The sequence below is a fragment of the Lissotriton vulgaris genome, chromosome 7 (genome assembly GCF_964263255.1).
Source record: "Lissotriton vulgaris chromosome 7, aLisVul1.2, whole genome shotgun sequence".
Classification (NCBI taxonomy): Eukaryota; Metazoa; Chordata; class Amphibia; order Caudata; family Salamandridae; genus Lissotriton; species Lissotriton vulgaris.
In genome coordinates, this window is record NC_141695.1 from 947,868,121 (window position 1) to 947,887,852 (window position 19,732).

Genomic DNA, 19,732 nt, shown 5'->3' on the forward strand with positions numbered 1-19,732 from the left:
ACTTGCCCACTAAAAGAGAGAGATTTAGCACTTGGTCGATAGTACCAAGTCCTTCTCTAAATCCGTACTGTATCTCGGAGAGTTTTCCGTTGTCTGTAACCCACATCTGCAGTCGATTGAGAACGACAAGGCCTGCCACCTTACCTAGGGAATCTAACAGTGAAATTGGTCTATAGCATGATGGCAGATTACGGTCACCCTCTTTAAAAATTAGCATCAAGATAGAATTCGACCAAGAGTCAGGGAGACCCGTAGCACAAGATGCCTCCAAGACTCTCGTCAGAATCAGGGACCACAATCCCATGTTATATTTATAGAGGTCCACATGGCGATTGAACTACGACCTCTTTGTTGTTAGATAGTGCCTGGGAGTGTGGAATCCCAAACATTCCCAGGAAAAATTCACCCATGCTACCTCAATGGCTATATCCACAGTGTCATTGGTGTTGTTATCTGCAAGGAAAGGTGATCTAATAACCTTCCAGAAAATGTTGTTTTTAAGGTTACAGCTATTGTGTAATTGGGTCCAGAGATCTTTCTTACGTTCTATTTTCCTGTTCTTTATCGCCTTGTTATATGCCCTTCTGGTAAAGGTGATTTCCTGCTTGTCCCTCTGTATTTTGTGTAAGGCCGTTTTTAAGTTGGAGTTGGCTTTTGAACAGATCTTATCAAACCATCCTTTATTCTTTGGTGGATTGTCCTTTAATTCCCTATAAAGGGCTCCCTTTAATGCTTCTGTTATTTTTGAGAAGCTCTTCAGGACCTCCGCATCGGTGGCGTTAAGGTCCAAACAATTATTTATTGATTCTAGGGATTTACTTACCACCTCGGTGGTTATTACTAGTGGGTCAATTTTTTCCCCCATTTAAAGGAATACCCGTTAGGTCTCTCCATGCGTGGTATGCCAAGGCTTTTGTTGTGCCCCAAATTTCGCCTTTGATTGTTACTTGGCAACGTTACAGATACGCTGATCTATGGTACTCTCTGCTCCACTCCCGTTATAAGTGCTAATTAAGGGAACTGAGGGGGACACTAAATCGTTTGCCAGGCCCAGTTCCAAAATACTTATTGCCTCTTTCAATCGCTCTCCAACCTTTGTATGGCAGAAGTGAGTTATCGGAAGTCCGTGTTCATCTAATAGACCACAGTTTTGTTAACAGCTTTGGGGACAAAGAGTAAGGTTAAAATCTCCCCCCCCCAGATAATGTTATTTTTGTTAAGCTTATTTTCCAGTTCCTGAAGATGGTACATTATTTCCTGTAACACCATTGCTAGATCGGTCTGATTTAAGTTGTTATAAAAATTTACCATATGTGTCCCGACCATTAAGGTCCAGCAATAGTATTTGGAAATTTGGTTCGGTTTTATAAGGTACGATGTTCTTAAAAACCAAGAGTTTTGAGATGAAAATTGACAATCCACCTTTCGCTCTCCTCGAGACAGAGGGGAGGGTGCTACAGAAAAAGGTTTTATAGCCCACCATATGTAGTTGTTCCGTCGCCCAGGTCTCCTGAAGGCAAATGAAATTAAAAAGGAGAACAAATTGTAGCCAAATGCCATTCGTCAATTTAGGGCGAAGGCAAGCTACATTCCAAAAGGTGATTATTAGTTCTAAGTCAATGGTAGAGAGGGGCTGCTCAATGCAGTGAAGTAGTGTGGCTCACTGGTTAGAGGCGGCAGACCCGAGAGCAGAGGACGGCCCGGGACCAGGGTTCGATTCCCGGCGCGGCAGGTTTCTGGACCAGGGTCAGCGGACTCGATAATTCTCTCGCCTCGGTGCCCACTCTGATCAGCGATCACACTCGGCAACTCTGGGCATTAGCTTGCCTCATCTTCACTAACGGCCCCACCAGACCGCCGGGGATGCCTGGTCTCACCCTTGAGATACCCATTAAGGGACCATCTCTCAGGGAAGCCAGGAATGGTTTCGCAGCGGTCGAAGCGCCTTGGGACCCTACGGGTAAGTAGTGCGCTATATAAATGCCCATACATTTACAATGCTTTGATCTAAAGGCTCCTCGGTCTGGCTGTAATTATCTTCATTACTCACTATGCTGGGAGTGGGTAATGCCGGACTTGGAGGCCTAACAGCAAAAGAGTAAGGTGTATGGTCCTTGTTAGTCCTATTCTTGTCTACTACCATCGAAGTTATCGAATTAGTGGAAGTGAGATAGTTATATTTGTTTACTGAACTCTGCGCAGTTATAGGTTCCTGTATGACAGGTTTCATGGCGTTATCTTTCCCCAGTCAATTGATACCATCCAGCCCAGATAACACATTAAATTGATTATGTGTCGGGATGCCATAATAGTTGTTCGACATTGGAGCGTTGAATCTTTTTGCTGGCCAATTAATTTGATTAACGCGTGGAGGGTAGAAAAAGCAGAGGGGAAGAATATTAATCAAAGCTGGCTCCAGGGTGTTATGTCCAGCCCCCCGAAGGATGTTCTTGACCAGCATGGGGTACCTAAATGTAAGTACTATGCAGTCCCCCGAAAATGTTTTTATAGTGTTACCCACCCATTGGACCCTTCGTGCCATCTTAAATTCAGATAAGAGTTGGGCTTCAAGACCAGTTTTCCTGCCCAGCCAATAAAGGGCTTTATTTCTTAATGATTCCCATGTTTCTCTCTCTTCTAATCCCTTTGGTGGCACATTTGCTAAGACTATTAAGTAGGGAATAGCACATGGCGGAAAGTCAAGCACCGAGTCTGGTGCCGAAGGGGCCCAATTTTGAGTTGGAGGGGGTTGGGCAGCCTGTTGTCTGGGGAAAATACAGGTGGGCAGGTGTTTTGGCCTAAGGATTTTGGGTATAATGTTGGTTCCAAATACCTTTTGTCGGTGAGTGGAGTAATTACAGGATTCTTATGAAACTTTCCCGTTAAGGGATGTTTCCCGCCAACTATTTTTGTGGACAGATCTTTAAGGGGGGGTTCTCTGGACTTTGAGTTAGAATTGGGCTGGTCGTTGCGAGTAGCTTGGTCATTGCTGGTATGTGAGATTTTCCCTTCATTTCCCACCCGCAACCCTTAAAGAACGGGATTTTCCTTATCTGGGGACACATGATCCTCAATAAGTGTCAGTCTGGCCCTTACTTAGTCCAGGCTCACCCTTAGATAAACATCCAGTCGTTCCACCAGAGTGAATAATCTCTTCAGATCAATAGTTAATCCCTCTAGCCTCTTTATGGGGTACTCCTTCCCTCTATTGGGGCCCTTCCTTAATGTTGGCTTTTTTCCCCCCTGGTGGGCAGATTTTGGGGCGGTCCCTGCTGGTGTTACTAAGTGATTCCTGTCTTTTGTTATTATTCTAGACCCTAAAGTAGGAGTGTTCTCTGGGCAGAAAGGGGTTTTGTGTTTTTTCTGTGGGGGCTGTGAAAAGGAACCAGCTCACTTATAAGGTTGTCAGAAATATTTTGAAAACAGCCATTAGCCTGAGTTTCCGACCTTTTACTTTGGTCTTGTGACTCGTGGTCCAAGGGCGGCAATTCAGTTTCTTTAGAGGAACGTAAGGAGCTTGCCTCTATGGATTCTTCTACCGATGTAATCTGCTTATTTATGGCCCCCATAAGATAGTTCAATAGGGATTATTGAGAGGCTGGTAGGTTTTACGGGGGAATCTTTGGGCTCGTCATTTTCCACTTCCCCATGATCTTTCATGTTTTGTTAGCTTTTATATTAAATAAAGCAATGGCACAGTTATAATAGTCTAGTCCTAATAGGTCCACAGTCCCTACTTGGTTCGACAAAAGGTCAGGAAGCCATAGCAACAGGGTATAGTCTTGCTGTATGTTGGTGTCGAGTTCGATCTCCGCGGTGGAACCAAGGGGATATGCCCAGCCCAGCCTCTGCCAGCCGCTGACAGGCGCGGATGGGCCCGCCCTTGACTCGGGCTTCGCCCAGGCCCTCACACTTCCCACGCCACGGGAGGGCTCTGATGGTTTTGTGCACCTCTGGGCGCTCTCAATGACGCGCTGCACCTGCGCCGTCAGGATTCTGGGAAACGTAGTCCCCCACCTTAGGATTTGTGGCGTGGGAAGGTGGCTCGAGCGGCAGCGCCACAAGAACAGGAGCAGGAGCAGAAACAGTCTCTCCCCAAGCAAGGGGTTTCCTCGCAGGTTAGGCTTTAAAACCCGGTCCGGGTCCAATGATGAATGCAGGCACCTCAGGCAATGCGCCGCGGGAGGGCTCCGATGGTTTCGAGCACCTCCGGGCGCTCTCAATGACACGCTGCATCTGTGCCGTCAGGATTCTGGGAAACGTAGTCCCCCACCTTAGGATTTGCGGCGTGGGAAGGTGGCTCGAGCGGCAGCGCCGCGAGAACAGGAGCAGGAGCAGAAACAGTCTCTTCCCAAGCAAGGGGTTTCCTCGCAGGTTAGGCTTTAAAACCGAGTACGGGTCCAATGATGAATGCAGGCACCTCAGGCAATGCGTCCCAATACAATACTTAAAAACACTTGAAAATAGTAATTACAATACGGAAATGACATACTCAAAACAACCAAAATTTAAAGTGCGCCCATTTTCATTTAACCTCAAATCATTAGTTTCACGATTATGTAATCTAGTTCAAGTGGGTTTACTTGCTCATGTAGATTTTTTTATCCATTTAATAGAATGTATATTGATGCCTTTGAAACCCAAGCCTGCACTTCTTCTGTCAGCTTTAGTGGCTCTATTTACAAAATAAAACACACTATTGCTGAAAGAGAGCCTGAAGCCCTTCCACTTCGGAAGTCACTGGTTGAACCACTCCGGTCTTTTCTCCCAGCACGTATATGTAGATGGCTGGAAATCCACGTGAAATAGTACAAAGGAAACAGTAGGAGACGGAGGTTTCTATCATTTGTTTCTGAAGTACATAGAATCCGAGCCTCTTGTATGCTGTTAAAAGGCTGGGGAGGGGCTAGTGCACCTAGTGACATCAAACACCAAGGCAGGTAAATGAAGGATTTTCAACAGGCTCTGTGTGTTCAAACATTAACTCAAATAGACATAGGGACAAAAATGTTTCAATACGCAGGCAGAAGTGAGTGAATCTTCTCCATTGCCGCTATAAACATCACAATACTAGGGCGGCGCACTTACACAATAATTGATCGATGTGAAATTTACATGTTTCGCTGTTCATTAGCCTGTTCATCGAATGTTATGGTAGTTCAACACTTTAGCACAAAAGAAGCAGGGCAGAAAACAACTTAAGTCAAATGTTGTGAAGTGAGAGATGCTCTAAAAAAACTACTCCCCAACATGTACATACGACCACACCTGTGGCCAAGTGAAAAACAATTGCAAATAAAGGCTGTATCTAGATCCTCCCAGTATGGCCAATTTAGAAACGAAGGCCCAGCAAGAGCAATAAATCTTCCAGGATCACAGTTTGGGAAAGTGGGGAAGCCATGATTATAACGCAGGTCTCCAACTCTACAGCAAATAACGGATAATTACAATAATTGTGTGTTATTCAACTAGCAAAAAATGATTTGAGCGAAATAAAATTTACCCTCTTTCATATATTTGTGATGAATAAAATGTGGTCTTGAACTAACACTTACAATTCCATGAATTGGCCAGTACCGCGAAGATTCTGAACCCTCTGATCAATCCAGTTCTCAATCTATCGCTGTCGAGTGGCATTGTCCCCCTGGCCTGGAAACAGGCAATGGTTGTTCCACTTCTAAAAAACCCTGGTCTTGATCCTGAGAATCATGCAAATTACAGGCCAATTTCTCTTTTACCGGGTTTGGCAAAGATTGTGGAAAAGCATGTCCACTCTGTGCTCTCCACTTTTCTTGAAACTCATGGCTTGCTTCATCCCACCCAGTTAGGCTTTCGCTCCAAGCTTAGTACCGAGACTGCTCTCTTGGAGGTTAATGAAGCCATCAGGTGGAAGAGCTATGCTAGTGATGTTAGATCTGTCGGCGGCCTTCGACACCGTCCCTCATGAGGGTCTCCTCAGCAGACTTTATGAGATCGGTCTGAGTGGGACGGTGTTGAGCTGGTTTAGATCTTATCTAGCGGGTTGTCGACAGGTGGTCTGGCCCCCCCCGTACTCTGCCGAAGTGCCGCCTCTGGAGGTCGGAGTTCCTCAAGGGTCGGTGCTTAGCCGACCCTTTTTAACACCTTTAGGACTCCCTTGGCGGTGCTGGCGGAGTCTTTTGGGGCCCAGATCATATCATACACTGATGACACCCAGCTTCTCTTCACCTGTAGAAAGGGTGCCGAGTTTGATGGTGAGGGCATACGCGGGTGTCTTGGGGCTGTTTTCGACTGGTTTCAGCGAAGCAGCCTCAAGTGCAACCCCGATAAATCGGAGGTGCTTTTCTTCGGGTGTCTGGCTGACCCGCCATGGCAGGATTGGTGGCCTGTGAACATGTTCCCTCCCTCATCTTCCTCCTCGGTTGCTAAGAACCTTGGGGTCAAAATTGATAATAGTCTATCAGCTTGCCATGTATTGACAGAAACAAAACACAGCAAGGTAGATGGCCCCTGGATCGAGTCCACTTTTGCACTGGAAACACAGCCCCAAGCCATTTCTGCATTACACACTTGCAAAGCACTGAATCTGTACTAACGCTAGTTTTTTTTAATATTAAGAGTGATTTTTCGACATTTTTAAATACGTGATTAAAGGCCAAGAGCAATACAAATAAAAAATAAATACAGAAATGAAGAAAAACCATATAAATGCTTTGAAAATATGAATCTATGTTCTGCTAGTAAAAATACATGCAATGCAATAATCTGCATAGTGCAAAGTTATAGTCCAGGGGTGGCACCAGAAATGCTTGAGTTGGTTGCCATGTGTGAGGGGGATCTCAGTCAGGGGTGGTGGAAAGCTGGGTGACTCCAAGGACTCAACGACAAGATGTGTATCATACAACCTTCCTTTATACCCAAACAGCAAGTTGCAAGCCGAAGAGCTACATTTACCACCTAGTTGAAGAACGCACTCTTTGGAAAACACTTATACAGCTGCTGTTGGAATGAGTCACAGGGATAGACTGAGGATGTGACTTCGAGTACCAAGCTATCCAGGATGCATGGCTCTACCATTACAAAGGATGATAATGGTTTGTTCCGAGGCTGCTTAGCCAACACTTCCTTGTTTTGGCTGGACAGAACTGCTTTAAATTTTAAAAAAAAACTGAAAATGAAGGCCCTACCGGAAAAATAATGATTATCACCACCAGGATTCTTCATTTCTCTTTTATCTGAGGAAGCCCCCAGCAGCTTTACAGATGTTGTATTCGCTAATGTTTTTGTATCAGTTATGGATGCCTCTTCCAGATCCCAAAGTAAAGAGTCACAGAGGAAGGCCCAACCCCTGCACTGGCACTCTAGAATGCCACACACGGACATCACCGATCAAGAATGAATAGGTTCGTTTTTTTTCAGAGATCTATGGAGTCTTTATCATTAACATTAAACAACAGGAAGGATATAGTTTTAATTCATGAAGAAATGTCAGATATTCGATTTTTAAGAAGAGTAATAAACATTAATCCCAATGATCACCAATACCTACCGGGATTAAGATGTTACAAAATGATCCAAGAACTACAAGCTTTATTTGGCAAATTCAACATGCAAGTACTTGATGAAATGAAAGCCAGTGTTTCTATAGTCCGGTTGTATCAGTAGTCTGCCCAGCATCTGAGAAAATGCTTCTACCCAGTACCTGTTGACCCTGTAATTACATTTCATATGAATACAGCAAGACAGTGCTACTAGGCTCAAAAGATGGGTTTCCTGGGCAGATCTCCAAAGAAGTGTCTCTGTAAAATGAAAATTTTGGACAAAAAAGATGAAATTATGCTCTACAAATACAATATCCATTCTAATCTCTGCACCTTTCTGCACATGACAAACATGATACAGGTAACAGACTCTCTCACCACCATCCACTTATGGTACCTAGGGTGATATTTGTGAAGAATATAGTTTCACCTTTTGTGTCTTCACATGAAGGCTTTAAGTGCTGGTAGAAATAATTGTCCAGCTCATGACAGTGAGAACAGATAACCCACCAAGTATGATACACCTTTAAAGTGGGTATTAATCAGAAGTTTTCATGATCACTATAATTGAGCAATCCTTAGCACAGGAAGCCGGAAGCCTGGTTTAAGAATTGACATATTCCTTGGCAAAGGAGTGTTAGCAATTAATAAGAAATTAAACTACATTTGAAGGAAAATATATTGTCGGACTTAAGGTGTTTTACAAAAGGCCCCAAAAATGTCTGCACTGAAAATTAGCACGTTAAATTGATGTTTACCGATTCTAGAGGGATACTTATGGATAGCTCAACATATGAATACAAAATAAAACACTTTATTGCTGTGTTGCATATACAAGTCAAACATGGGAATCAAGGCATCATGTGGTCCCCATCTAACCCCTAGTGATGTATAGGGGGGCACCATCCGTAGTGACAATATCACCAGCACAAGAACTTTAGTTTCCAGTGCTTCGTAGCAAGCATTGCTCCCCACACTGGATTTCTATCAAGTGGATAGTTTCTGACCTAAAGAGTTCGGAGTGATATCACAGCAGCCTTGGGGTCATTATCGGACATCAAAGTTTAAGTGAGTGTCGTTAGCACATCAGCTTCTTCATCCATCTCGATGTTACCCTGAGCAAAATATATTTTATCTGATCTTTGCAAACTAAATACATACAGGAGCATTTAGATATAAAAAGATTAAAAGTAGTCTCAATCTAAAATAGGTATTCCTGTGTTGAAAAAGCACAGAAATTCAAACTTCAAAAAGAAGGAAAAGAATTTAACAAGCTGAGGTCTGAAGAAGGAAGAAGCAATAATCTGCACATCGGTTGAAATACAGTACATATTTCAAAGCCCAGCTTACTGTTGGGAGGTTTCTCATGTCATTTTGTCCCATAATAGAGATGAACAGAGAGGCCAATACACAGGACAGACACGAAGAACAGGACTGTGAGATGTAAACTGAAAAGCAAGTAAGAGAGGAGACCGTTCACCAGCATGGAACAAGAAATAACGAAGAGCCGGGTAATGTTGCTGCCATGCTTCATAACGGCAGACATGATTAGCCCATTCACAGCCTGGCTAACTACAATCACAACTAGCCACACAGAGAAGCCTTCGAAGAACTCACGGCTCTGGCCACTAGTCATGTGCATCACCAGGTTCATTGCGATTCCAAAAGAGTAAAGGAAAATGTTCTGCAAGTTGAGGGGCAGTGGCTGAGTCTTCAGAATGAGCTCTGTGTAAACAGCTGACAGCCCAGATATCAAACAGTAAAGGAGCATCATCCCCAAGCCAGGCAGGGTTATGTGGAGCTGGCTCTCTGGAGCGGGATTTTGTTGGTCCTGCATACCTCCATATGTGTACATTATACCAGCAATCATGAGCAAACACAGTGCCATCCATTTGCGCAGAGAAAGTCTTTGGTGCAGGAAGATGCTGTAGAAGAAGGCAGTGCTGCCAATCTTCAAGTTGCTCAACACTTGATAGGTGCTGGGGTCCATAAAGTGCTGCATGTGGACGACCAAGTTATTGTTTGCACCATAGAGCAAAGCAGAAATTGCGAAAGGAGCAGCAAGGTGCCAGGATAGTGAGACTGCGGGAGACCTCTGGTCCCAGATTAGCAAAAGCACAAGTGAAGTGAGAAGCTTCACCAATTCTATCAACAGCACCACAGAGGAGGAACTGAAGGGAATTTCTCCATCAACTTTGCATAGGTTTATGAGTGGGGCATGGGAGCCATAAATCACAACAGACAACATAAGCATAAACACCCAGAGAACTCTACGTAAGCTGTGACCCACTGAGCGGGGCAAGGAGCTATCGGAATCAACATGGTCAATTACAATCATTTTTAATGAAACTGAGGCAAATCAAGCTGCCTTATCTTTTCATTGAAGATCTAAGCCTTAAAGTCAGCTTCCAGCAAGTTCTCTACATAATTTATTAAGCAGAGTAAGCAAGGAACAGCACATTTTATAGCAAATTCAGACCTGTGGTACAATACGCTTTGTTTTGTAAGCATGCAGACAGTTGTGATAATTCGTGGCCAAACTAAATACAGTCAGTCCTAAACCTTGAAGACTTCAAACTGAAGACCTTGAAATTCGACCCAAAACTTCAATGCTACAATAACGGAAAGGCACCAAACCACTTGCCCAGTACAGAGCAGGAGGGTTTCTTATTTGCAGCTTCTTACAGAACCATATTCTCATGAAACTAGGCGACAGAAGTTATGTTCCCAAACAAAAACACTGAAGCATAGACGTCATAGCATTGAGAAGCAGAGTGCAAACCTTGCTGAAGTAGATCCACAATCACCTGCTTCGCAATTGAGAGCTACTTGAGAATTTAAGAAAAAGCATCAACAACTTGACCTTTGGAAACCAGTTAAGTTAATGTACACTTTCTATTATGAGAAATTCCTGCTAAAATAAAGCCAACTTTTTCTTTATACATCAACTACTAAAATAGAACAACTATATCTTAAGAGTCTTTAGGTAAGAAAAGGAAATGAAAAGGTTCCTTTGTTCCAGTTTTGACCCCCAAACTTGGTGTCCTAAATCGTAGTGTGTGAGCAGACCGGCTGAGTTATTAAACATCTTTCCAAGTCAACAATAAAACAGCATGTCATTCTCTCATTAAGAAGGTGTGCACATATTTCACTGTGCAGATTGTTTACGGTTTGCAGCATGAGAGCTGCAATATCTGGGGTGCTTTGCTAGTCCGGCCGCCCTTTCTTGAAAGAGCTAAGGTAATCGCGGATAGTTTGCTCGACGTTTGGAACAGCATAGTTCTGAGCTGCATAGATCCCGGTGCAGGCACCAATAGCAAAACCTAGGACAGCTGAGGCTCGGAGCTTGGCCACCACATACCCCGCCAGGAAGCCCTTCAGAAATGGAGAACTTAGCAACGTGCCTTCCTGCAAAGAAAAAAAAACAGAAAGGGTCAGATTACAATCACATAACACGTTCTCAATAAAGAAAATAATTAGGTATTTTGAAGATCTGGTATCTTGCATTTTGTTCTAGGTTTCATGCGAAAGTGGCATGAGCTTATCACTCAAACTGTGCATCTTTAAAGGGGAAAGAAGATTGAACATGCAGTTCTTCCCGACTAAGTTTGACAGATCTCTATTTTTAGCATGGAGTTGAGCTAACGCTCACAAACTTTGATCAAGGTGAGTTTCAAAGAAGAAATATTGCTGATTTCGCAAATCGCTAACATATCATCTTTGACTAGTCCTCCATTGGGGCGGCCATCTTAGACTAGTCTTCCTCTCCCACTGCCCAGACTTAAGATCACTTAGGGCTCTAGCCCTGCAACCTCACAAATTCACCCACGTACACCCCCCCCCTCTTCTACCTACGCCTCTCCCACCATGGAGCGCACAGGCGAGCACACATACAAAATCAACTACCCACCCGGGCTCTCCAAAAAAAAATGCCAAACGCTACAAACACAACTTCCTGAAGGCACACCCTTAAACACCCTGTGTGGACACCTATTTTTCACTGATCAATGGTGCCACGAGCACCAATTTCATCTTCCACACGCTGCGTAGAGCACAATGGAGGAAAGCGCTCCTCTCCATTCTCTCTATATCCACCACCAGTAAATCCGCTCATGGCCTAACGCTCTCTATCTCGCCATCCCAAGTTTTCCCTGGCAGAGCCACCATCTACAACAACGGGATCATTCTATTCCAAGCCACTGATAGGAACCTCGACCGACTCGACAACCTGTTCCCTACCTTCCTAGAACACATTGCCAAACGACGGTCCCCCACTCCGCACACACCAAGCTGCACTTCACCCCCCAACCCCATTCCCCAATATAACCCGCCCTGCCCATCTCAACAGCGTAATGACACACACCTCTCCCAGTACTATAGTTAGTCACACACCCGACGTAACCCCTCCACACCCCTCACTCACGGACGAAGATAGTTCCCCATCATACATCCAGCATACCCCCACCCTCCCTTCCCCCCACCTCACACGAGTCTCGCTGTACCCACAACCGCCCGGAGCATATCTCCCCCCCCGCGGCAGATCTTTCTCCCACCCTATCTCCCCCCCCACTCTCACTCCCCACTTCTCCACCCTCCCAACTAGACCCTATGAGCACGCCACCTCCCGTACCTTAACATCCCCCCCTCTCTCCCCCCCATACTCAGCCCCCACTACCCTCCTGCCACCCCTATTGTCTTCAGTCTTCATTCATCCCTCAACTCACCGGCGTCGCCTCCCATCGACGTCCTCCCCCCTATGTCCCACCCTACCCCGACCTCACCCACACACCTCGCCCACAAATTCTCTCATCCATCGAATGCCACCCCACTCACTATTACCGTAGAACCCTCCACTAACGCTAGCATATCCCACCCCCCCGTCCCCAGCTCGCCTTCCAGCTCCCTACTCAACAACCCGCCCACGGCCCTCATCTCCAACGCTAGCCCCATTCCTCCGCTGGACTTGATTTTAACGACCCTCCTACAGTTCAAACACGAGCTCCACACCATCAAAGAACTTCTCCTCACACACCGCAGACAACCCCGACCTACAACCACCACTTCGGTATCCAACAAACGCCACACCTTCCCCACAGGCCCTCGCATTCAACTCTCTCCGCGTTGGCCCACTATCCCAGCTTGCAACAACACCCACCGCCCCCGCCGCGCTCCCAACTCCTTGTCGGACCACGACTTAGACACCCTCCTCCGCTCTTTTGGCCCAGGTCCGGTAAAACACACAACGTCCACACAACTCCCCATACCCACAATTCTCACAAATCCCATTAGGCACCCAACTCTAAGTAACAGAAGCTCCGTCCCCAACAATCCCAGAAAAATCCCCCTCTCTCTAGAACACTCGTCCACCCTTCTCACCCCCAGACTCAAATGCATCCTACTCAACTGCAGATCGGCCCAGAGGCACTCATCCGACATTGCAGATCTCGTCACATCAATGGATCTTGGCCTAACCATTTTGACTGAAACGTGGCTAACTGAAGCTTCTACACCTATTATGGACATACTAGTTCCCCCCACTTACCACATCATTAGACTCGACAGGACCGGCAAGACGGGCGGGGGAATCGCATGCATTTTCAGGAGCAACCTCTCCGTTACTAAAGGCACTTCGCCCTCCCTCACGTCCTGTGAACTCTTCTGTCTCGATATCTCCAGCGGGGGCAAGCCAGTATGTGCTTTACATCTCATCTATCACCCGCCTGGGGACAACCTCATCTTCACCCAACAACTCATGGACACGATCACATCCAATGCTGGTCGGCAGATCACTCAAATCTACTTGGGTGACTTTAATCTCCACTGGAACGATCAGAAAGACGCAGTGGTGAACAGTCTCAAAACCTTCCTTAACGCGCTCAACCTCACCCAAATATGTAACAGCCCAACACACGACAAAGGCTCCATACTTGATCTCATCATCGCCAATGAGAACTCTACCCAACTGGGGGCAATCCAACCTTGTGACTGGTCTGACCACCACATCATCACATTCTTCATCAATGAAAAAGTCAAACCTACCCCGGCTCAGCCCTCCAAATCCAAGATTTGGAAAAGGGACATGAAGAATCTTAACCCCAACTCCCTGCCTCCCCACCTATCCAGTCGCCTCCTTCCCCCTTCTGGTGCCTCTGATGTTCAATCACTGACTGACCACTACCTCGACTCTATGAACTCAATAATTAATGAAGCCGCCCCATTGCAACTAAAGAGAGTCTCCACCAAGATCTCGAACCCTTGGTATGACGGCAGACTCAATGAAGACAGGCGTGCTATGCGAATGGCAGAGCGCACTTGGAGATCTGACCCCTCATCACTGCATCGCAAAACGCTTAACAAGAGAAATGCCTACTTTAGGAAAATCAAGCGTGCGAAATCTGACTTCTTCAGCCTCCAGTTGGACCAAGCAAAAAACCGACCAAGAAAACTGTTCGAACTAGTCAAAACTCAAACCAAGACGCAACCCTTACTATCAAACAACACAACAAACGACATCCCACACTGTGAAGACTTTTCTGCTTTCTTTAAGCAAAAGACCGACAACATAAGATGTGACCTCCTCATTGATGTAAGCCGATACCCTAGCCACATCAAAATGTCTAACACCCAACCTAAAAATAACGCATCTTGGACGTCCTTCAACACCTACTCTGAAGAAGCAATACACAAACTGCTTGGCACCTTGAAGCCCTCTAATCACGTCACAGACCCCCTACCTGCTAATGCTGTAAAAGACCTCACCCCGTACTCCTCCCACTCTGGACTAAAATAATTAACAGCTCCCTACAACAAGGTCTCATCCCAGACTCCCTCAAGGTGGGGCAAGTCACGCCCATACTCAAGAAACCTTCAGTTGACCCGTCAGACCTAAACAATTACCGACCCATCACCAATATCCCCACTTTGGCCAAACTGCTGGAAAAATGTGTGCAGCTCCAACTAACAAAACACATTGACCAGTTCGACCTCCTCAACCCTCATCAATCAGGCTTCCGAGCGAAACATAGCACGGAAACGGCCATGACACACATAATTGATGACGCCCTCCAAATCCTTGATCGCAATGATTCCTGCCTCCTCATCCTCCTGGACCTCTCCTCAGCATTTGACACGGTCAAACATGAGAACCTATTGGAGCTGCTAAACACTAGAATGGGTCTATCAGGGACTGTGCTCAAATGGTTCACTTCCTTCCTACATAACCGGTCTCAGAAGATCAAGATCAACAATGTGCTGTCCTCACCTGTGCCAGTAGATTTAGGCGTCCCACAAGGATCAGCCCTCTCACCCACGTTGTTCAACCTCGTCATGGAACCACTCGCCACCTTGCTCCAAGCATCCAATGTACACTTCCATATGTATGCCGATGACACTCAACTTTACCTAAAGGTACAATCCCCGGAAGATATCAAACTTCTGAACTACACACTTAGAAACACCCAATCGTGGTTGGCCGACAATCACCTCAAACTAAATGCTCTGAAAACTGAGTTCCTTCTGATATCACCCCCTGCGAAAATTACCACCACTCAAATCTGGCTCAATCACCTAACAGCACTCAATGTCTGACCAATCATCGTGGATTCTGCGAAATCCTTAGGTATCACACTTGACGCAAAGCTCAATATGCAAAAGCACATTAGCAAAGCAACGAAAGGAGCTAATTTCCAAATCAACACATTGAGGAAACTTAAACCCTTCCTCCCAGTCAAAGATTTCCAAACTACTGTACAAGCCCTAGTCATCCCCCGCATAGACTATGGAATTGTGGCCCTCAGCGGACTCACTCTAGCAACAACCGCACCCCTAAGAGCCTCCTTGAATGCTGCCGCGAGACTCATCACGGGCGCAAGAAAACACTCTCATATATCCCCTGACTTGAAATCTCTGAAATGGCTGCCCTTTGAAGCAAGAATACAGCTGAAAATTGCCGTTATGACACACTCGGCCATACACCACAAGGCACCCAACTACCTCACTCAAAAGTTGACTATATCAGGAGGCTCGAGATCCAATAGAAGTACAAAAAGTCTACTCCTGAAACCTCGCAGATTCCGGAAGGAAAAAACTTACAAACGCTCCTTCTCAGGAATGGCTGGCACCCAGGATCTGGAATGCACTCCCTCCTGAAACAAGGCTTATCTCCTCCACAGCATTCTTTAAGAGAGAGGTGAAAGCCATCCTTATGGCCAAGTTCACCTGAACTTTATTGTTGGTTGATCAGAGACTTTGCTCCGCTTTGCTAACATTGGTTACTTGATTGTCTAATGACCTCATATTCTTATATGATTGCGATCCTATTATGCTACTCACTTACTACCTATTACTACACTGTGCATATTAGTCTATTGAATCACCCCCTAGATGCTTCTACCCATCGTTCTCTGTAACTCTTAGTAAATGATATAAGATATCCTTATAGCCTAAGCTCTCCTGATCTCTATTGTAACTGGATCAAAGGCTCTGCACCGTCTTATATTATTGTCTATTTTGAGTGTTTATTGGTACCTCCGGATCTCTATTGTAGCTGGATCAAAGACCCTGCAACGTCTTATATTATTGTTTATCTGATTGTTTACGGGTATCTTATCAGCACATGACTGCTATCCGATTATGCTATTGATTACTAGACTGTACCCAATATTATGTTTAGTCACCCTCCTGTTGCCCCCTGTTTCTGTGAAGCGCTCTGATATCTGCAAAGATCTTGTTCGCGCTATATAAAACTTTGAATAAATAAATAAATCATTTTACAAATTAAAGCGCATCATGTTCACTGCTTTACTGTATCACTTGTTTAAAAGCTTTCCTATCTTTCAAACTGAACTTATGCACATGAAAGCTCCAGAGACAAAACAAAGCTATGTGGATGAGTAGCCTGATAAATATGGATGAGATTCGAGAATGTTAATTTTATTCTGTTAGGCCAAAACGAAAAGCAGACAGTACTAAAAAGTACTGGCAAAGCCAATAGGTCTGGAGTTGTCGGACAGCTTTTTAGATCTGTCCCAAAAAATGTGTTGTCATAGTTTCGTAAAATATTGTTAAGGGAGTTGCTGGATCGATCTACTATTTATATCCTAAAAGCAAAAGTCCTAGCAATGAAGGAAACTACTTTATGTGTGGATGGGCTCCTTGTCAAATAGCAGAATGCCATCACTCAAGCTGAAGATAGCCAATGACTGAAGTGGACTGACCCATGCTGTATGCTATAGTGGGCAGAAGAAAAATGTGAACTACAAACCAACAGACAAATTGATGACGAAGAATAGATCATTTTAGTAAAATCAAGAGGCCTTGGCTAACGCCAGACTTACAAATGTAATCCTTCATTCCGCTATGGAAAATGTGCAACAGGAGAGAAAGCTTAGCCAGAACCGTTTTAATGGGTAGCCGATCCTGCAGTAGAAGCCCAGCTTCTCAACCAATCTCCAGCCTCTCAGAGTAGACTACAAGTTAAGGGGTCCATTAGAGATAGTATTCTTTTTGAGGACCATCAAGTGGACCAATATAATCAAACATTCTCATGCAGGTCTCCTACCGTACTGCCAATGGCAATGATTCATTGGCAGCAAGCGATCTGTCTAGGAGGGATTCAAGCAGTTTATCTAAAAGTGTAACTCATAATAAACAACAGTTTCTCGTGATCGTTATCTGCCCCAAGTCCCAACTACCCTTCACTGGAGGTTTTCATCAGCAAATCAAGACACACATATCTCTTGGTATACTCAAAAAATAAGAATAGGCTGATTCATTTGTACACAAAGAGTATTCCCCCCCCCCCCAAAAAAAAACTAATTAGTGAAAGTTGAAATTTGAATGTATATTCATCTTTCACAAATCTCTGCGAGCGAAATTCATGTAAGTCACTTTGTTTTTCAAAGAAATTACAAATGTTGATTTACGTGGAATAATAAAGACAGGTTACAAACTGTAGACTTTGCTTTACACTAAGTGTTGTGTGAGCTCACATTATATTCACTGAACACAAGGAGAGGCCTATCGAGTCAGTGCTGGCTTCAAAACAATATGTGGCTGATAGAAAAAGCCCTGAACTGAGTATTCTAATGCATTTATGACTGACCCAGATTTCTTGAAGAACACCAAGACATACAATATCCCACACATGTGGAGAAGTGTGGCTCAATGGTTAGAGCGGCAGACCCTGATGCAGAAGTCTAGTCCGGGACCAGGGTTCAATTCCCCGCCTCAGCGGGTCTTGGGCTCAAAATTCCACGGACCTGATAATTCTCGCCTCGGTGCCTATTCCAATCATGGAGTCCCACTCTGCAACTCTGGGCAATAGCTTGCTTATTCTCCACAACGGCCCCCACAACGCTAAGGATGCCTGGCCTCCATCTTGGGGGTGCCTAGGAGTAGACGCCTCACAGGGAAAGCCAGGATGGGTTCCACAGCGGTATTCGTACAAGCGCCTTGAGGCCCCATGTGGGTGAGTAGTGTGCTATACAAGTATCAATTTACATTTCAATTTACATTCCTTTACATTATCAATTAATATGGAGGCGTTTCCCTCAGCAGTCTGACTCTCGAAGAAGTAAATCTTTGAATGTTTTAAAGGTGGCAACTATTTGAAAGAAATAGTTGAAACCCCCAAAATCTTACAATTTAGGTCTCATCCACGTTTGAGAGTGTTCTGCTCAGAAATATCCTCAGGTCAGGCTCTAACTCTTAAATTTAGGAGGGAGAGATTCCACCATACTGACAGATTTGGAAGCGCACTTTCTAGACATAACATTGCACCAGTTTTGATGTCATGAATGTGATTGTGAAATTTACAATCTGAAAATGCTGTTTCTATACAGCAAAATTTTAATTCGGAGTAGAAAGCCTTTTGTGAATCATTCTTAATCATACTCTAATAAGTCTGAACTGTGCGAATGAGTATGCTTAGCCACAAAAGGACTTGATGAGTGTTAATACATTTTCTTGAAGGAGCACCCAACATTTTGCTTTAACATTTCTGAAAAACCCAAATTGAAAGGCTCGCTAGCCCTGTACTATACTGAAGTATTCATTACTGTCAAAATGGGACCTGTACATCTCAGATTCAACATATAACATTTTACTGCCACTTTTCTTATCCTCTGTGCTAAGTCCATCACATTTACATGTTCGTGGGCTATTAGATACAAAAACAGGTTTCTTGATTTAGGTTTATGTTGCAATTTATTAAAAATTTCAATGAAGCACACACCTGGCATACCCATCTGTGATATTAAAAGGAATACCTGAAATGTTAGGCAAACTGAGATAAAATACCATTACCCCAGTGGTTATGCATGAAGAAGCATAGTGCTTTTAAGTAGCCTATACATGCGGATCCCAACTATCAGCAAGAACATGTGTCTAGAGCCCTATGGTCGTACATCCAGAAACAATTTGAAGCCTTTATTAGACACAGGGTACTTTGCTCTGTAGAAGAGTTAAAAAAGATTACAAGCTTCAATACCAAAGTGACAAGCTCATGGAGTGGATTTATGAAAATGACTTCCCATTGCAGGGAGGACACAATCAACGAAATATAGGAACATAGGCAACAATTACAAGACAGGATAACATTGGAAACCAAATATGGTCTGACTTTGTGGGCCTATTTTTTGAACCAAACAATCTCCTCTGCCTATTCATTCTTCTGTGACTTCATCTCATCTCAGTGCCTAGCTCAGCATCTTCTGATTATTATCCCCACATGCTGCTTCAATTAAACGCTGAAACGCTTTCTGCTGCATTCATGGTCCTGGCTGAAGTATTCTAGTTTATGCCAGCAAAAAAAGACAAGGCTTCTCAGAACTTCAACAAAATGTCCACTTAAATTTTCTGATGATTGCACCTTGGGGCAATGTAGTTTAACATAACCACTATGCAAAGTGTGAGGATTTGAAATGGATGCACACTTAGTAATGCACCAGTTTGTAACAACGTGCAAGATTGTTAAAAGTCGTGTCTGGACAGATTAGACAATCTCATACTTGCTTTCTTCATCAAAGGTAACTTCTCCCACTTTGTTGCAGCTTGGTGCAAAGTCATCAAAGCATCCCTTAAATGAGGTTATTTTTCAGAATACCTAAAAACGTAGCATTGATTTGGTCCCCTACTCACAAACCCCAACTTCAATTCAAAGCTGACAGCACACTAGTGGTACATCTGCAAACTCCCTAGCTAGGAAAGATCAT

At 44.5% G+C, this 19,732-nt stretch overlaps 2 protein-coding genes across 2 annotated transcripts in view; both read right to left on the minus strand.

The window, feature by feature from the left end:
* Positions 1 to 7,425: 7,425 nt before the first annotated feature.
* LOC147702798 (SLC35A4 upstream open reading frame protein) overlaps positions 7,426 to 19,732 on the minus strand; it is a 47,410-nt gene continuing 35,103 nt past the window's right edge. Inside the window, exon 3 of the mRNA XM_086931389.1 lies at positions 7,426 to 10,928. Within this exon, the coding sequence (XP_086787515.1) occupies positions 10,728 to 10,928 (201 nt within the window). The 3' untranslated portion in view covers positions 7,426 to 10,727. The remainder of the gene's footprint in view (positions 10,929 to 19,732) is intronic.
* SLC35A4 (solute carrier family 35 member A4) lies at positions 8,890 to 9,858 on the minus strand. Its single transcript, XM_086931388.1, has one exon. It carries the CDS (start codon positions 9,856 to 9,858, stop codon positions 8,890 to 8,892), a length of 969 nt encoding a protein of 322 aa, XP_086787514.1.